General features: G+C 41.0%; 1 protein-coding gene across 1 annotated transcript in view; it reads left to right on the top strand.

Annotated features, from left to right (window-relative positions):
* The window catches only part of LOC134535358 (rho GTPase-activating protein 100F), a 92,498-nt gene that overhangs the window by 45,530 nt on the left and 27,477 nt on the right, over positions 1-19,491 (top strand). The window contains exons 4-8 of the mRNA XM_063374429.1: positions 542-821; positions 5,813-5,981; positions 7,707-7,968; positions 9,961-10,175; positions 14,304-14,450. Of these exons, the coding sequence (XP_063230499.1) occupies positions 542-821; positions 5,813-5,981; positions 7,707-7,968; positions 9,961-10,175; positions 14,304-14,450 (1,073 nt within the window). The remainder of the gene's footprint in view (positions 1-541; positions 822-5,812; positions 5,982-7,706; positions 7,969-9,960; positions 10,176-14,303; positions 14,451-19,491) is intronic.

Below are 19,491 nucleotides of genomic sequence, written 5' to 3'. Positions count from 1 at the left end.
GCTGCCAACTGTGATAAAGGACCAGCCAACCTAAGTTCACAAATCCAAAGGAAAGCGTTATAGTAGTAACTGTTTGATTAATTTTAACAAGATGGGCAGTATTTTAATAAAATTCCCTGTCAAAAATCAGGTCCAAGCGAGGGTTTAGTATTTTTTCCAATCTTTTTCGCTTTTATCAGAGCCGTTCCATTATTCAGTTTAAAATTTTGGTATGCTAATAAAATGATTCAATGGTCATGTAGCCTGTCCAGCAGCAAATTCTACCGACAGGTGCGGAAACTAAGCGTGATTCACGCCAAGAAATGTAGTTGAAAACACTGTTTTCATAATTTTTCACTCTCACATTATTTACATTAAATGTAGTGTCCGAGTTTTCGTATCATACCTGTATTTGCAGCATTAGAACACATGAATTTGCTCGTTGCCGAGGTTAGATGTTACACATCTCTGGCGAGTACTGAAGGACTTTTGTAATTTTTTCAAATCCCCCCCTCTCCTTGCCCGGCTGGGGACGACCACTGACCGGGGCACCCGTGCGCAGGACGCGAAGCACACGGTCCACCTGGTGGAGATAGTGAAGCGGCCGGGGCAGACCCTGGGGCTGTACATCCGCGAGGGCAACGGCCTGGACCGGTCCGACGGGGTGTTCATCTCCCGCATCGCGCTCGAGTCGGCGGTGTACAACAGCGGCTGCCTCAAGGTCGGGGACGAGATCCTCGCGGTCAACCTGGTGGACGTGACGCACATGAGCCTGGACGACGTCGTCATCATCATGTCCATCCCCCGGCGGCTGGTACTCGTCACCCGCCAGAGGAAGGCAGGTGAGGGGCCCCTCGCCCGTCTCGCCACCTGCCGGCGATCATCGTCTTGCTTTCCGGACGATAATACCAACAATTATTTTTTAAATTTGATAACAACAGTGAAGTATTCATTTTAAATTAAAATGTTATTTAACCTAAGTCATTGCTGGTTACACTGTACATCATAAACAAACCTCAATAATAAACAAAAAAGATCAATAATATATCACATGGAAAACAAGCAAAATCAGCCAATGTAAAAATTTTAATGCTTACACAGCTCCGAGAATTCTGTGGAAGGAAAAATATCACAGCGTGTACGGACATAGTGTTCTGACAATGACAAGGCGAGACAGTTGCAGGGCTTGTTAACGGAAACAGATGTCAGTTCCCGAAATGTCGCAGTTGTTTTTGTCGTAGGTAGTCAACCGTGTACATCTGTGCTGTCATCGTCACGGTGTCCAGAATGTATGCTTTGTTACATCGCTGGGTTCGCCTGTGCGTCGCTTGTGTTGTCCTTGTGTTGTCCGAATAATCTATTTAGTACCATGGTTGGGTTTGTCTGTTTGTTGCCTCTGTGTTGTTCAAGGTTGGTTTTTGTCTTTATTTACTGTTCGTGTTTCATTTACTGTTATTTTGACATTGGCTGATTTTTGCTTGGTTTTTGTGTGTTGGCTTGGTTATATTTTTGTCCCCAATTGAGGTTTCTGTATGAAAAACGGTGTAACCAACAATGGATAAATGAGAAAAAATAATTTTAATCAATCTTTCTCATTGCAGGAATCACTCAAAGAACGTTGTGATGTCTTACTGTTATGTGAATTCAAACTGACTTTTACTATCACACACATTTGGGAGAACTGACTCTGCGGCCTGCACTGTGTTCATAAGGTCCATGGTGGTCATGATCGCTAACATGTAGAGTTCGCATGACGAGGGTCATGGGTTTGACCCTAACAGCTGTGTTTTGATACAACTCCTTGAGAATACAATTCTAGGCCATAAGCAAGATACAGTATGTCCGAAAAGAATGTCTGTCATAAATTTTAATAGTTAAAAAGTGTTGTAGAGTTTTGTTTCAACATCAAAATTAAAGAGTAACTAAAACAGTTTTAGATAAGTGTATGTGCAAGTACTGCTTTGTTGTTTTCTCGCTTGCAGCACCACCTATACAAAATGGTGACTCCTAAGCATACAGTTTTTTGTGTTCAGTAGTTTGCTAAGAGTGAATCTGTAATTTTAGCTCTCCCCATTGGAATCCCTTTGTACAAGAGTGGGAGTGGGTCGTTTAAGGTGTCAGAGCCGTTGCTAGTTCTAGTTATCTGAGACACGAACCAACAGGTCCACGGAGTGATTGCAAGGCAGTGAACACATAGCCTCTCCACACTCATGGCAATCCTCTGCCTCCTTGTGGCACCAGCGGGTGACCCTACAGAGGACCCTGCCGGGAACACCCTTGCTTCAGGCATCCTCAGCTTGTATGGCAGGGTACCAGAGATGGTGACAGGGCTGAATCTGCGGGCAACCGCAGATGCGACTGAAGCCTTTCTGGAGGGGTTCAACTACTGAACACTGGTGACGAATCCCAACGGCCGGGTTCACCGTGAAGAACCCAGGTAGATGGTAATGGAGTCTTTGTGCGCCGCTGGTGGACCCGAGTTGGCTGTAAACCCCTGTGCTTAGGTACAGATGGTCGGGGGAGAGTCTGAGATAACTTCGAGGACCTCCAGCCAGCTCTGGCACCAGTGATTAGCCCTAGACTTCACCACAGTTGGTAGGAGTGCGGGATGATCCTTGTGTGAATGTATATACTTCCTGAGGTTTCCTTTGTTGGCACAGGATCACATAGGGTAGGTTTCGCACTTTAGTGCTGGTGCTCCGATCGCTTGGAGCATACTCTAGGGTTTCCTAGCCCCTTGATGAGCCTACGCTGTGAGCGGTGATACAGCTCCGGTTACTAGCCTGGACAGCTAGGAGAGGTTGGATAGGCCTCCACCGGACCACAGGTTCACTGGTTGACTGAGGGGTCCCGGTGTGATGTGGGAGATCGGGGTAGGCGCCGGCAGTGCTGATAAGGTCTAAGGGATAAGGACACAGCCAACTGTCTGGTTAGCTGAGTGAGGCAGTGGGCTATGCTGGGATGGGTAGCCTCAACCTCTGGTCATAGCCGAAGCCCTAAAAGCTTTGCCCATATACAGTGAATCCGTATCCACGCTCGTGGGAGCCCTGGGGTGGCAAGGTCTTGGGGTCAAGAGCGCTGGGTTAACAAAACAAAAGCATAGTCAACCTATGTACAAGAGTGGTTGAACGTTGAAGTCGCTGACTGTTGGATTGGTCGTAATGGTCGAGATGACAGAGATCTTTTTCTGCTGGCCTCCACGTTCACCTGACATAACACCATGCAATTTTTTCCTTTGTGGGGGTTTATAAAAGATTGTTTCTATGTTCTACCACTACCTAATGATTTTCCAGAGTTGAGACACAGAATTTAAGAGGCTATTGCTTCCATTACTCTGGACATGTTAACCAAAGTGTGGGAAGAATTGGACTTTTAGTTTGGTTGTGTGCTGTATAATTAAAGGTGCACACATTGGACATTTGTAAAAAAAACTAAGTTAGTTTACCTTCAATTTGATGTAAAATTTGTTGTAAATATTTTAGATTAAACTGTTATAATATACCATTGAAACTGGGACATTCTTTTATGGACACACTGTACTATGAAAGGTCTTTAATTCAGTAGACTATGGTTCAGCACATTTTGTGCCTTACTGTGTTTCTGGAGTGTTTAGTTCACTCAGTTTATTGTTAACTACTCTTTGTTTTCATTTCAGTTTAGTGTTTCCTGTTTTTTAGTGTATCACACATTTCTTAGTCCACATTTCACTGATACATTTTATTATTAATTTTTGAAGAAGAAAAATGCAGATTTGTGTTTTTTTTTTTTTAATAGAGTACCTATCCTAATACATCTTGTATTAAATACAGTTGCACTGTATATTAATTGTTCTTTGATATTCCAGTTATAAACTATATTTACATTTAGTAATTAGAGACAGTACCTATTTTATGGTTTTATTTTCAGGCCAATTATACATTTTTAAAACTGATTTTGGTGTTATTGTTTTTATTTTTATTAAATATTTTATTAAAAAGATAGTATATTACTGAACAAATATGACACTTAAATGGTACATGATTCTCATTTCTCCAAAAAAGCGTAATTTTGACTGATACATGATGCTTTTTTACAATATGATGATTTGTAATAAGTACCTATGTCTAACTATTCTGTTAAGTATTTCTGTGTATTTTTGAACAAAATACACTACCTTCATAATGTGAAAACAAACAAGTGACTAATAAAATTGAAAATTTTTTTAAAATGTAAATTTTTCCAAAATTTTTTGCATAAAATGTTGTAAAACATTCATGCTAAAAAAATTACTTTCATTGAATTTAATACTTAAAATTTACGTATTTGTCATTAAAGTCAGGTCTTGATTGAAAATTCTGATTAGTTCCATGATTTTATTTGCATTTCGGTTAGTTTCATAATTTTAATTGCATTTCGGTGCTTTGTGGTGTATTAATTTGAATTTCGGTGTTATATGGTGATTTGACATGCTTTTTGATGTTATTTCGGTTTTATTGTAAATCAAGATACAATCTTGTGCCTATCAATGGTTAATAAAAATTGCTAGCCTGGCACATCCATAGTCCCGAACATGCTGAATTCAAGACCTTTCTTTGTAGTTAGGTTTTTACCGAGAGTGAGCAGTGGGCAAGTGTCCCAAGAGGTAGCTGTCTGCCTCAGACAGAGGGGAGAGGTCTCGCAACAGCTAACTACCGCAAGGATCTACTGCTCTTCCCGATCCAGTGCGTAACTGCGATGGCCAGGTCGTGGCATCCAATTGGACCCTCTCTTCAGCCAACCCAGAAACGCGTTTCTTGGTTTCTCTCTCATTCCTGCTGTTCTGGACACTAGGCATCACGTTATGACAATCATTCCTGTTCACACAAGAGCACAAAATCTAAATCGAACAAAGCTTGGCCACCCATTTCCCAGTTGAAAACATGTTAAGAACAAGTACTAAAGCTCTACATGTCAAAACAAAACACCCAGCAAAGATTTAATAAGGTCGGTTCAGCTGGACTGTACTTAACGGTTGACCATTCCTTTGCATGTTATTCCAAACACCACTTGAGTGGAACCCACCATCACAGCTTCTGAGGATATAGAACATAAGGTAAGGGTTACCGGGTGAGTAGAACACAGAAAGACACTTAAAAACAACTGACAGCAGAAAAAAAATAGAAAATATTTTTTTTATAATGTGCTCCGCATTAATTTTTCCTCCGTATTAGCGAAAATTAAAAAAGTTATAGCCTAGAATTAGATTAAGTGTAGGATGCAGGAAATTATGTTTAAATATAAATACTGAATATAAATGAAGAAACAAATGCAAATTTTTTTTATAGTATAACTACGTTAAGTATTGTATGCTCTGCATTAATGTTTTTTCCATATTAGCAAAAATTTAAACAGTCATAGTCTAGAATCAGTTTAAGTGTAAGATGCAGGAAATTACGTTTAAATATAAATACTGAATATAATTGTGAGAAATAACTGTTAAGTAGGTAATACAAACCAAGTGACACGGAAAAATTGTTTAATAATATTCTTAATCAACAAATACATGTATGCAACTGATTTACGTCTATCACTGTGAATCTCTCTTACAATATCAGTTTCTGACACAATTTACATACTACGTGTGTATGTATGTGTATATGTATATATATATATATATATATATATATATATATATATATATATATATATATATATATATATATATATATATATATATATATATAACGAGGATTGTTTGAAAACTAGCCCGGACTGTAAACGAGGTCACAAAAAGAGGACTCGTGCGGGAACTGACGTCTGGTAACCTTGCGCAAGGTGACGAAGCGAACAGCAAGCATCTGCCTCCTTGCTGCAGGGAAAGGGGGAGTCGCTTCCCCCCACCTGCAGCCCCGCTCGGAGCACAAGCCGCCGCCGGTCGTCGTCATCAAGAAGGAACTGCGGGAAGACGACGACATGGAGGACGTGGAGGACTCCTCCTCCAGGCGGCACGGAGGGGACGGACGGGAGATGGTTTCCATGTCGAGGTCAGAGTCTGTTGGCTGCTGGCTCTGCCTTAATGTCCCATTAGTTGTTACCTGTACAAACACAACTGTGTACAAAAAACTTCTGTAGAAGCTGCAGTTTTTATCTAATTTATTTTGGCTGCAGCATCTCCTTGACAGCATGGTCGTAAGAGATGTAATACACAATTACAGAGATCATGGATGTTGAGTCGGCAGTTGGCCATGGTCTACAGTGAAGAACCATCCCAGCATTTGCCTGAAGTGATTTAGGGAAAACATGGGAAATTTAACTCGAGATGCCCTGACTAGGATTTCAACAACTCAGTCCTCTGAAATGCATGTCCAATATATTACCTCTGTGCCACCTCACTCTATGCTACAGTTTATGACATTGTTTCTCCCAATATTCAGGTTCCTTAGGTACTCAATATTAACCATCCAACAGCAAATAAAAAAATTAAATAAAACTTTAAAGGCTATAAGCTGTTGCGAGTCAATTTTCACTCACTAACTACTTAATATTTGCACTGTTTTTTTTTAGGGATGGCAGAAGGGCAGGTTTCTAGCCTTGAAAATTACTGCCAGGTCTACTGAAGTAGACGGGATGTTATTTCAGGGACCAGAAAGTTACTTTTAAAAAGTAACTCAGTTACAGTTACAAATACTCCATTGGAAATGTAACTCTGTTACAACTACAAGTTACACTACTGAAAATAAAATAGTTACAGTTACAGTTCTGAGAAAAGTAACTGTAAGTTACTTTAACAGTTAGGTACTTTGTGAAAAACTAAAAATGTGATACGTAATATTGTTATAATTAAAAGCTAATAAAACATATTGTATTTAGTAAAGATATTTGTTTATTTAAACTGAAAATTTTTTAATAGGTCTTAAATTACAATGAGTAATTAGTTCACACTACAAAATTGTTCGCAGAACCGCACAACAAGCACTTCACAATAAGGTTATTTTTATCACTCGACCGAACTTCGAAAAAATTAGAATATGAAGGCCACGGCAACGAAAATTCTGGACTGCTTTCTCGGCTTCTCGCTTCATTAGATTCTGTCATTGCTTTCGCGCATGTGCAGAGGTAGGTTAATTAATTAAACAGCACAGCAGTAAACCCGCATGTCGTAAATATTAAATAAATGACAATCAAAATACGAGCGCGGGCTAGCCAATAGCAGTTTTACAATTACAAGCAATACCATCGCAAATAATATGCTTGTCGGGATTTTAGTTCTGGGTTTGAAAAAAATCAACAAATCGTTGTTCGTTCAGTAAGAAATACATTTAAAAAATGTAACGCAAGAAGTAACGACAATTATCGTTACTTTAAGGCAGAAAAATGTAACTCAGTTACAGTTACAGTTACAGTTACCGAAAACTTAATATATTGTGTTACCACGATCGTTATCATAAAAAGTAACTGTTACAAATAACGTCGTTACTAGTAGCGCGTTACTTCCAGTCCCTGTGTTATTTCATAGGAAAAAAAAAGGGGGGTTGATGTAAAAACAGTGTTAATAATAACACAAACAGATATTTATTAATTTTTATTTTATTGATAGCCTGAAGTTAAGAAGCAACCACAATATAACATGCGTATCCATCTCAGCCACCGCTAAAATAACCAAGTATTCCAATTTTTTTTTGTAGATATAAACCAGTTTAGAAATGTTTTGTCAGAGTGTTGTACGGGACGACACAACTGCTTCCGTACGAGCAGCAACGCTGCCGCAGGTCTCGCATGGGGCTGGGCCTGACGGGGCTCGGCTCGGCCCAGGACCTGGGCACGGAGAGCAACGGGGAGACCACCAACGGCCTGGGGCTGGCGGACCTGTACTACAACTCGCGGCCCGAGCGCGGGATGGACCGCAGCTCCAGCGCCATGTGGTCCTACCAGCCGCCGCCCACCCCCGTCATCACGGAGCAGCCCCGCCCGCAGCACTTCCAGCCCTACGACCGGGGCTACCCCAAGACCCTCGAGTCCCTGGCGGAGAAGGTAACCATGCATACCAACGTCGAGGCCATCTGCCCGTGGGCGTTTCTTCCTGGCCTTTTTGGTACTCTGCTGACTTCAGATGTTTAATTTATACTTCGATCTTATAAGTATGAATTACCCAGCTGTGGAGAGAAAAAAATTAACTACTAGGAAGTGACCACATTGCAACTAGCCAAACATTATGTGTTAGATGCATGCTTACCTGACATTTTACAAAAAGCAGATATGTGTAGCATATACCTGGTGAAAACATTTGTGAAAAAAAAAAATCCTGCACTGTGCCTCTGCAGTGAAACACTATAATTATTATAAACTACTATAAATCCAAAAAAAATATGTTTTAAAAAACAATGACTCATCATGAAAGGAAAAGGGGTGTTAGGTCGAGTGTTCTGTTCAATTCAGTAGAACTAAGCAGCCATGAATGAAGGCTAACAGTGCAGTTAATTATTTTTGTGGATTTTGAGCTAGCGGTGGGCAGAAAAAAATGGAGGGGGAAAAAAAATTATGAATTCAATTCTTGCTCCTCATTTCTGACCTTTTGTATCTTGCTTTTCATACATTTCCAAATGTTTATTCCCGCTGGAGTTTTCTTTCCCAGCTATATGAGCTTTTCACGAAGAAAGAGTTACATTTCTCTCGCTTGATTGAATTCAAGTGAAATATGCCGATTAGTGCACACCAATCAATGTAAAATTTGAGCGGTCAAGTTACATACACAATTGGTTTTCACTTACCAAAACAGTGTTCTGTATTTAAAAACATACCGGTAACCTCCAACTCGTGTGTGAACTGAAAAATTATCATAGCAGCAACTGTTTCTTATCTGTATTATGTTTGCTTCTCCCGCCCTCCCTACATTGTAATTGCTTTCTTAAAAAACATGTAAAACTTAGTTCTTGTTGTTACTTCTCATATTATGACATTGCTGTGTATCTGCGAGATCCTTTATCTCACTTGTCAGTTTTCACACAAACTACTTGTTTCTTTTGCAAAGGAAAGACCTCAATTCTTACTTCACCTCATTTTGTACGTTACACTACCAGTGGCTTGCAAGCTAGGCGTGTAACTTGAAAAAATCCCTCCTATCATGGCATATCAGCTTCAAAACATTCATGAAAAATGGCTAGCAGGCTGGTATCGCCTCCACAAAGCCATTCATTCTAAAGACTACGCAAGAAAACACATTGTCTGTCATTTTACATTGGCTTAAGTTGTACCTGTATATCTTTATTCCAGGCAAATGAATGGGAGATAAAATTTATGACTGGTTCATGCTTAAATGAACGTTTTTGGGAGCCCTTCTTAGCATTTACATTCAGTTAGCAACATCACGAGCCTACAGGCCTGTGATTGAACAATGAGTGAGGTGAAACTGTTAAATTGTTGGCAGAGTAAAAAATGTTGCATCCATGGTAAATCTTGTTCTGATGCACACAAACGAAAATAAAAGCCACTTCAGTAGCCACCAGCTAACAGGCATGGAACTTTTTGTACTACATCAATATATGAGAAAGTATTTTCTTTATATGTTGCCAAACTAACTGGGTGTTCAACAATGTACTATTAACATGTTCTTTCATTTCCATAAAGTGCAGCAGAAGCGTACACAGAAGGGGAGATAGAACCACATGGCTTGCTGTTTGCTTTAAAATTCTTTCCATTTGTTGGTGGAAACGTTAGATATTTTAGGATTTTTGTTGGAAGGGGATATATATTTATCCCACTCCCATATCTCCGGCCCCGTGTACGCCCCTGAAAGGCCGAGTTAAAAAGTGTTCAGGTAAGCACGAATGGAATCGTAGTGAAATATTTTCGTGATGTTAGAATTAATTATGGCTTGATGTCACGTCAAAATTAGGTTCATTAGAGACGACGAGAGTCAATTATATGGGAATTGTACATTACTGGAATGTATTTGAGGGGGGGGGGGAGCGGAGGGTGGAAGACGGGATGGCGTGTGCACGTGCCCGCCTGCGCCACTTGCTGCAGGTGCATGCGTTCTACGCCGGCCCTCAGCCCCCGCCCGCCGCGGGGTCCCGCCGCATGTCCGCGGGCCCCGCCCCCCTGCGCCACTACTACGGCCGGGCGATGCCCCGCTCGGGCAGCGACCAGCACCTGCCCCGCATCGAGTACGACCACCCGGGCCGGCAGCCGCCTCGCTCAACGCTCCGGTCCAGCCTCAAGCCCGCCGGCTACTCCCCCAGGTACCCACGGCCTCCATCCGCGCAGTAACACCTGGTCAGACTATCACACAACTTTTTCAACCTTTTTATATCAAAGTGTTTTCATAATAATAAGCACAACTAAACATAATACAAATAGTAGGTACATACTATTTGTAAGCAGTAGCGTAGCCAGGATTTGTGTATGTGGTGGAGGGGGGGGGGGTGTTAAGAAGAATGGTCCCCCCCCCCCCCCCTATTTGAGCAGTTTTCGGTACTTAACTTAAAATATTGTAGGTAATTTCCATGTAACCCACCAATTTTTCCATTTCATCGAACCTTAGACAACAGCATTCTTAATGTAACTGACCATACATAACCAATACTTACTCTTAATTAATTAAAGATATTTTAATCAATCCTAGTGCCTTGTCCACGTCCACTCAAAATTATAAATCATGCTCGAAGCTCGACAATACAAAAAAAAAGGAATAAAAATGATTGTGTTTTGGCAGAACTGCCATATTCCTGGAAGCAATTAGCTTTAGCTTGAAGAGTTACCCAGTCACCACCTGCTTATAATTACCGCGCTGGTTAAATACAGTAGGTGTAAGATATTTGAAAATTTGGGACCCATCACGGCGTCACAACCTTATAGCTTCTGCTTGTGACAGGGGTAGGGGAAGGGAAGGAGAATCGGTAGGGCTCGCTTACTCTTCCCCTCCAGTGCAGTGGCCGGTGATAACAGTAAGACACCCAGGATTTTAGCTAACTTGCTTTCAGATAAGAAAAAAAAATGGTGGCTAAGGGGGGGGTTAGAACCCCTAAAACCCCCCCTAGCTACGCCCCTGTTTGTAAGGACACGCAGATATTTATGTTAGAAAGCTAAAATCTTTTCAAAGATAATAACAACATAATTTAAGTGGACAGTCATTAAATATTTATAGTATTTTATTGCACTGTAAACTAAAGTGGGCATCAAAAAACAAAAAGCAAGTTAGCAAATGGCTGCTTGAAATAAAAAAATTTTAACTTCCAGCACTGTGACTGTTTATTGAAGAACATTTTCATAATACTTGTGATGACCTGTCCTCCAGTTTCATTACTTTTTATTACTTTAGTAACCTGTAGTCACCCTAGTAATCACTGCATAGATTCTTGAAGAAATATTAAGTTTTTTCCTCAGTGCTGTAGCATGGATTTTATATTTTGTGAGTGTCCACCTCAGTCTGTTGTGACTTGTGAAAAATTATAAATATTTAACAAAATAATTTTTCAGTCTTAAAAACAAATGTATCAAAATGGTTATTTAGACATTGTAGTCTTTAAAGTAAAATTTTAGAGTGTTGTTATAATATTCTGGGGGTTGTCTGAACCCTGTAGCAGATATCTCTCCATGGCCATGGGCGTATGCCCCAGCAGCTCTTTCCAAGCTCAAAATGACTAGTTTTTACTGCTCCACACTGTAGACATCACTCTTGCTGAATTTTTAGTCATGGAAAGTAATGATGAATTGCAGCAGTGTTGCCAGACGTACCCAAATTCGGGTACACATACCAAAATTTCTATGTGTATACTCGGTACTCAAGAAGATCCGCTCAGGTATGAAAATGTACCCGAATTTAGGAAAAAGAAAAAAAATTAATAGTCAAAAAATAATCACTAATATTTGCTTGGAATGGAAAACCAATTAGGCTTGGTAAACAGTGCTTGCCCAGGCCCTAACGTACTGAGATTAAATATCATTATCTTTTTGAAAACAGCCTCTGCTACGCTATATTCCTAGGGATCGCTGGAGAACTAGAGGATAAAGTTGCAGCTAGTATTGAGTAAAGATTAGGATTAGAGGTCAGAGATATCTTTCATTGAAAAAAGGCTCGGCTATACTATTGAAGCACAACACAATTTACGTCACCATATTTATATTACAGGTAATATTTACACTAATTTTACACCAACCTTTAATCTGAAAATGCTTTCTATCACATGTGGCTAAAATATTAGTATTAAATGTTAACATTATTTCCTCCCTCCCCCTTCAACCACCCGACACAATTTGAAATCCTATGCACTGCCCTTAGTAGTAGAGTCAATATTGCATTTAAATATAAAATATTATGTAATGCTATTATGAGATTTAACAGAACAGTTTATACGGTATATATTTACGTCAACCAGGGCTTCGCCCTCCCTTGAGCCCGATGTGTCCCCTGTTCCACCAGCGCCACCACCCTCCCACCATCACCCTCTGGTTGAACCGCCCGCCACGGTGACGTGTGCATGCGTGTGTATGTGAGCCGCAAGAGGCATTAGAGGCAGTGCGACGGCCCAGAAATTAATAAGTAAAGAAATAAAGGGCTATGTATTGTGTGTTTTTATAATTTCGCCCAGTGTTTTGTCTTAAGTCACAGGAAGGACGGCGCATCGCCACACGTGGCCGCTACAGGAACTACCGACGAATAATCTTTAGACAATAATTAATTAAGTACTATACTGTTATAAAATCAGATGGAAGTCTCAGAAATTGTCGTTTAATTATTACTAATTTTTAAAAGGGTATACTATGTTAGTAATTAGATTAATTATAAGTTAACAAGCTAACGGAGATACATTTTTTTTCATACTTTTTTGTATATGTACCTGAATGATACCCAAACTGAAAATTTCTTGTACCCGAAAGTACCTTAATGTAGAGGTGAGTGTACCCAAATTGTGTGTGCTATGTCTGGTAACACTGAATTACAGGTGTCATCACATACACCATTTAGTACTAAAAGGAATTTCAGGCTTTTTTTTTACTTACCTTCCCTTTTTTTATTCATCATTCCCATTTCCTTGTATTTGGCAAAAATAAAGTTATCATACCACAAATAAGGGTAGTAAAAAGTGGCTTCTTGAATGGATGACAAAACAATCCAACATTGTGTACGTAGACAGGTATAACAAATACACTATTATTAAAGAAGTTTAAAATGTAAGGTTTATTTCAGCCCCGTCTACCTGGGCACACATACGGTGTGCTGCAGAGTTTCAGAACTAACCATGCGATTTGAAAACTTCTAAAGATAGCCAAGTGATGTCTGTTAACGAAAAGCACTTAAGGATACGCTGAGAGCGGACAAATAGTTCTGTTTCTGTATTTATTTTTTAAACTGTATTTTTATAAGAGTGAAAATGGCTTAAAATGTGTTTTGAAAGTAATTTTTAGGGAATGAAACACCTGGTACAGATTCTTGAAAGCACACTCACGCGACTTGCATCACACTTTTATCTTCATTTCCCTGCCGTATAATGTTATGTTTACCACTCAAATATCATACTAGTTGCTCAACCAGACGACTGAGCATCAGCTAACAGTCTTGCAATTAAGAGGCGATACCGCACTAGAATTTTATATATCAGACATAAAATGTCAAACACTAACTGCTTTGAAACTCAAGACACACAAAATGCTATGAGATTTTACTCCATCAACACTGTGCCATCAACAAGCCATTCAATTTTGGGAACAGAATTTTTTTTTTACTGCTATATCCATAGCAAGTGAGAAAACATGACAAGCGAGATATATGCACAATGTAATTTTAAACCATTAGATTGTAGTATTTGTTAAACTATTAAACAATTGTTGATATTCTTGCGATAATGCAGTATAAACGTTAACAGGTCTTTAAGTGAAGTTAAAGAACATACTACCAAGGAAAGTTAAGGCCCAGTCCCACATGCTACATTGGTTATTTCATTTTCTTGTCATTACCATCAGTCAAGGATTTTCCTGTTAATTTATTCTTCCATACACTGTTGAGTCACAAATTCTCTCAAAAGTTATTTACTAAACATTTTTTTTTTCGAGCTCTGAAAGTTTGTACAAGTGAACTTAATAATGAACACTTGTGCAATGTTTTACTGCCTCTAGATAATCTTTAGTAAATATTTGATGAGACAGTTTAAAATTAAACATGATATGCAAGAAGTGCCAGCATGAAAAAAATATTCAGGAAATTACCTTCAAAAAATAGTAATGACAAGAATATGCTGTGTGAATATGCTTGGCTAAATCAGAATTACTTGGTTCTGAGTCAATATGTTGTCCCCTGAGCACTCTGAGTTAAAGTGAAGTGACCAGGTGCCATGATATCCTAACTCTGACGAGTTCTCGCGTACCTGCAGGTACCGGGCCGGCGACCCGACGACGCCCCAGCGCCAGCCGTTCACCGCCGGGACGCTCTCCCGGAGGCACCGCCCCTCGCTGGACTACGCATCCGACACAGAGGCCACCTGCGCGTCCTCCCCCCGCTCCTCCTACTACTACTACAGGTGGGCGCTGGTGCCGTCGCAGTCGTCTCCCTCAGTGGCGTAGCTAAGATTTGTGTATGTAGGGTGTTAAGAAGCATCCCCCCCCCCCCCCCCGGGAAAATTAGGATTTTAAGGTGTAAAATAGTGCTATTTTAGCAGTTTTCGGTTCTTAAATTTAAATACATATTGTAATGGTAAAAATTTTATTAATTTTAATATGAAATTTGTTTGAGTGATGAATAAGAAATTAATTAAAGATTTGGTGTGCTAAGGGGGGGGGGGGGTTGAACCCCTAACCCCCCCTCCCCCCCTGGCTCCGCCCCTGGTCTCCCTCGAGGCCTGGGCTCACACGCCACGTTGGCGACTCTTCATTGCATTGCCATCACTGTTGTTCCACGCCATTTCCTGTAATTCTGTCACTAAAACCTCCTTGCATTTTGTGTTTCGTGTCAAATTTTTTTCTGACTGATTTTTATCTGTATGTGCAAAAATGAATGTTGGTATATATGACATTGATAATCTCGGACACTGTTTGACCAATCACCATGAATGTTGGCACCTCTATTTTTTTTTTCCATTGAGGTTTTTATGGTATCCATTTTGCTATCAACTCATCACTTGGTAGCACTGCAGCACATCAACTTCTATTCCGTTCAACCAATTGCCATGAAAATTGGTGTATGGTGATTTTTACTGTCCTTAATTCTCAATAACAACAAATAGTGATTGTGACTGTGATTAGTAATTGGTGAGTGACTTTGTAAAAGAACACCATTTCAAACTCTTTATAGATTCTAGATTACATACAAACCATCCATTGTAGATAAACGTATAGAGGTAAATAAATAAACACTGGCAGGACAATATCTGCCGGGTTCTGCTAGTTAAATATACTTTAATAGCTGTAAAATTTCACACATTTGATCACATATGATCACTTGCGTAATGTTTTGCAGCTCAAAAATAACGTTTAGTTAACATCTTGTGAGACAATTTGTGACCGAGAAACAACTCTAAGGGCGGAATTCATATTCCTTATATAAGCATTTCTTGAAACAAGCATAGCGTGTTATCGTTCTTAAGAACTATTGTTCTTAACAGATCGTTACTTATCAGATAGTTACTTCTTCGGGCATCGTAGGCACAGCCTTGAGGAGATGCATATCGCCTCTTCCTTACCATGGACATTGGATATCCATGGCGGGTGGCAACCACTCCGCAAAGATCTTGCAAGCAGAGGGCAAGGAAGTAGGCTAGACTCAGGTACAGTGACGCAAGAGCCTTTGCTCTTTGTCCTAACCTGACACCTAGTCCTTTTCTGATCACTGGGACTGAAGTCCCCACCCTTTCACGGTGTAGCCCCTGTTAGCAGTACCGAAGTACCCCAGCGGTACCACAAGGAGGTACAGGTCGCCTTATCCTTGAGAGTCTATTTGAGTCGCATCAAAGGATCATTCAGTAACCATGTTGGTGGCTAGTCTCGGATACTAGAGCATTAATATTCCGACACCTCAAACGACTTCCTACCTTCTCTGACCAAGGGAGGGCAATGAATTAACCAACGTTCCAGCATAATGCAAGGGAGACACCCATCTCTGGGTGAGAGTCATAGTTACTCCTGCCAAGAACTATTGCTCTTAGGAATCTTCTATCCACAGTTGCTGTAACAGTTATTACTTGTTTGCCAACCTTGAAGTAATGCTTCATCAAGTAGTAATTTCTTAAGTAGTTTTTATTATGAATTTAAAGTCACAAAATAAGTAATGCTTGTTTCCCAAGAATTCACAATCAAAAAATAGGTATTACTTATTCGTCAATAATTTACAGTCAATAAAGCAGTGCTTATTCGTCTATATAAGATGTTTTCCATCAAGTATGGGCTGTAGTTGACTAAAGCATTAATATCCATATATTACAGTAGCGCTGATGATGGAATTTGGACAAAAATGGCTATTGCATGAACATTTAGCCAAAAATTACAAAGATGCCATATTGTGTTTATCTTTTGAAGTGCCTAACCATTTTTAATCTTTTTTAAAAGGTTTTTGTTAGCCTATATATTGGATGGTTAAAAATAATGTTATAATAAAATAAGCTGGAGATGCTGTACCATGTACTGCAGGACTAACAATGGCGTTCAGTAGAGCTACATATGTCGTTACTTCATTATGTATAAAATGGAACGTGTAAGTATTTATTCTTCGACCACTACTTAATCGAGAAGTACTTGTTTCAACATTTTTAATTCATCACGCAAATAAGTAAGGCTTATTTGATAAAAACTGCTTCATTCCGGACACCTCCCTTGAGAATACCCTTGTTGGCACGAAGAAACGGAACACCGTAGGCGACTTCCCGTTCCTGTAACCAGTGAGTTACCAACCTCCTTAATCCCAATGTCACATCGATGTCCTTCCTCCTTCGGTTTCTTCACACGATTCGGACAGTCACGTTGGACGTGCCAGCTTTCTCGACACGCGTAACATCGTGGACGACCTCTTCTCCGTCGGTCCGGTAGACTCTTCTCCTGTTCGATCGTTGTTTCACAGCATTGTACTTCTCCCTTGGGCTTCCTACCACGATTCGGACACTCGCGCCGGATGTGTTCTAGTTCTTTGCAGACGAAGCACCGCTGTCTTCCCCTTTTTTTCCAAAACTGCGATTCCATTCAACAGCTTTCTCAGTGTTCCAAGTATAAACTCTTCGTTAGTATCTGAGCGGCTATTCGCTTGGTGGTAAGGTTCTATCATGGCCCGTCTCGCTCTGATACTCATGTTTCTTGAGGCAATGCAGGCAGCTTTGTTTTCCAAGGCGTGAACAAGAGCATCGCGAATGTTTTTGTGGCGGGCCAAACAAAGAGTTTGTGAACCTCTGCATCTCTGAGTCTGTCTATAAAAGCACTAGTGGCTAGCTGCTGGCGGAACTCTGTTGGTGCTTCTGGGTAGGCGAGGTGCACAAGTTGCTCGATGTCAGCTTCGAACTTTTGGAAGGTTTCCGAAGATCTCTGTTGATGTGTCTTCAGGGCTGTTCTGTACACCTCCCCCATGTGTTGGTAGCCATACCTCAACTCAAGGGCCTCTACTAATACTCCATATTCTCTCTGGTCTGTACTGTTATGGTCTATAGCAACTCTAGTGGAGATCCTCGCAGGGCCAGGATGAGTGCCGTAGCCTTTTCTTCATCGTCCCACCCATTTACTTCAGCAGCTGCCTCAAACTGTCGCCTGTAGATAGACAGCCCACGACGACTGGCCATGAAAAGTGGGTGGCTTGAATTTCGGGAGGCCAGTTGCATCTTCCACCTTCATGTCTCCAGAATAACTACTCCGTTTCGTAGCAGATGTAGCATCCTTGAGCATCCGACACCACTCTTCGGTTACCGCTGATATTCGCTGTTCTGTGGTGTGCTCGAGTTGGGCCAGCTGTTGTGCTACTAGTTCTTCATGTTGTGCTACATGCTGCTCCAAACACTGTACTCTGCCTTCCAACTGGTTGCTGGTGTCATCTATCTTCTTTTTCATTTCTTCTTGGTTTTTCTTGATGTCCTCTATCTCTTCCTTCATAGCATTCTTATTCTCCTCTTGGCAGTTATCAATTTTATTCTTCATTTCTTCCTGGCCACTTTTCATTTCATTCTTCATTTCTTCCTGGTTACTCTTCATCTCGTACATCCAATTCTCCATTTTCTCCTGATTATTCTTCATCTCCTCCTGGCAGTTAACAATTTTACTATTCTTCATTTCTTCATGGCTACTCTTCAGTTATTCCTTGTTACTCTTCATTTCATTCTTCATTTCGACCAAGAATTCCATGACATTCTTTAGGTTGTCGGAAGCCATCTTTCTTGTCCACATACACTATAAACTCAACACTAATGTCTTATGACGACACTGCAATTTCCCCTATGTGCTAACCTAAACGCCTACTAAACACTAGCACTAATTTTAAAACTACTACACTCAAAACTAACTACAGTTCCTAACACTTGTTGCAAACTCGAAAATCTAATTAAATTTTAATCCACTATAAACTAATCCTAAATTCTTTAAATTAGGGCTATCCCACTTCTGGTTCTGACACCAAAATGTTGTGATTTACCAGGTTCGTAAAGGATAGCCCAATTAAAGATTTTATTACACACACAGTTTTATTAATGGCCACTACTTATGTCACTTACAAATAATCTAAAAATGCCAATTAATCAATTGTACTTTAAAATGTTGCTTCCCCAGTCACTCGTTTTCACACACCGCACACCTTGCTGGGCAGCACACCTTGCTGGGCAGCACCTCTTGCGCAACTCTCGCCGCAGCACCCCTTGTGGGTCTCCGCCGCGGGACTCCGTCGCCACACTCCGCCGCCACCGACGCACTTGCCTTCGTCGAGGATCCGCTCGACGCCTCGCTCAGAACTTCGCTTGGGACTCCGCCGCGCCCGCAACACTATCGCCCGGAACTGAACTCTTCGCCCTGGAACCTTCGTCCAGGGACTTCACCGCTTTATCGCCCGGAAAAACCGCCGGGGGGAAACTCCCGACTCCACTGAACTCCTACCCTGGAACCTTCGTCCAAGGACTTCGCCACTCTGCCGCACCCGCGGCACTATCGCCCCGGAAACTCCGCCGCAGCAAAGCTCCCGCCTGAACTCTCTCTCTACTATCCACTGAACTCTTCCCCTGAGGCCGGCGTCCCCCGGCTTTTATATCAGTCCAGGAGCTTTCCAGAAATTACAAGCGCGGCTGGGGCCAGTCACGTCATACCGCGCCGACCCGACGGCAGAAATCTCTCGAAACACGTGTCGGCGGCTCGCGTAACTCCGCAGCTGTCAGGTTTCAGTTACGTGTAAAGGCAGGGCGCCACGCGTGGAGTGGTGGGAAGGAGGGGAGGGGGAAGCGACAATCCTTGTAATCTTCCAGGCGCGCACGGCGCATATCATGTTGCGGCAGCCGCCAGCCAGCTCTGCACCTGCACGTGTACCGGCCTTGATCACGTTCGTTACAGTATCATAAATACACTATTTGTGTAAATTTGTATTAAGAAATATTTTCGTGGAATATTTCTTGA

Source organism: Bacillus rossius, chromosome 8 (genome assembly GCF_032445375.1).
Source record: "Bacillus rossius redtenbacheri isolate Brsri chromosome 8, Brsri_v3, whole genome shotgun sequence".
Classification (NCBI taxonomy): domain Eukaryota; kingdom Metazoa; phylum Arthropoda; class Insecta; order Phasmatodea; family Bacillidae; genus Bacillus; species Bacillus rossius.
The sequence above is the reverse complement of the archived record's forward strand: the minus strand, read 5'-3'. Positions and strand labels throughout refer to the sequence as shown.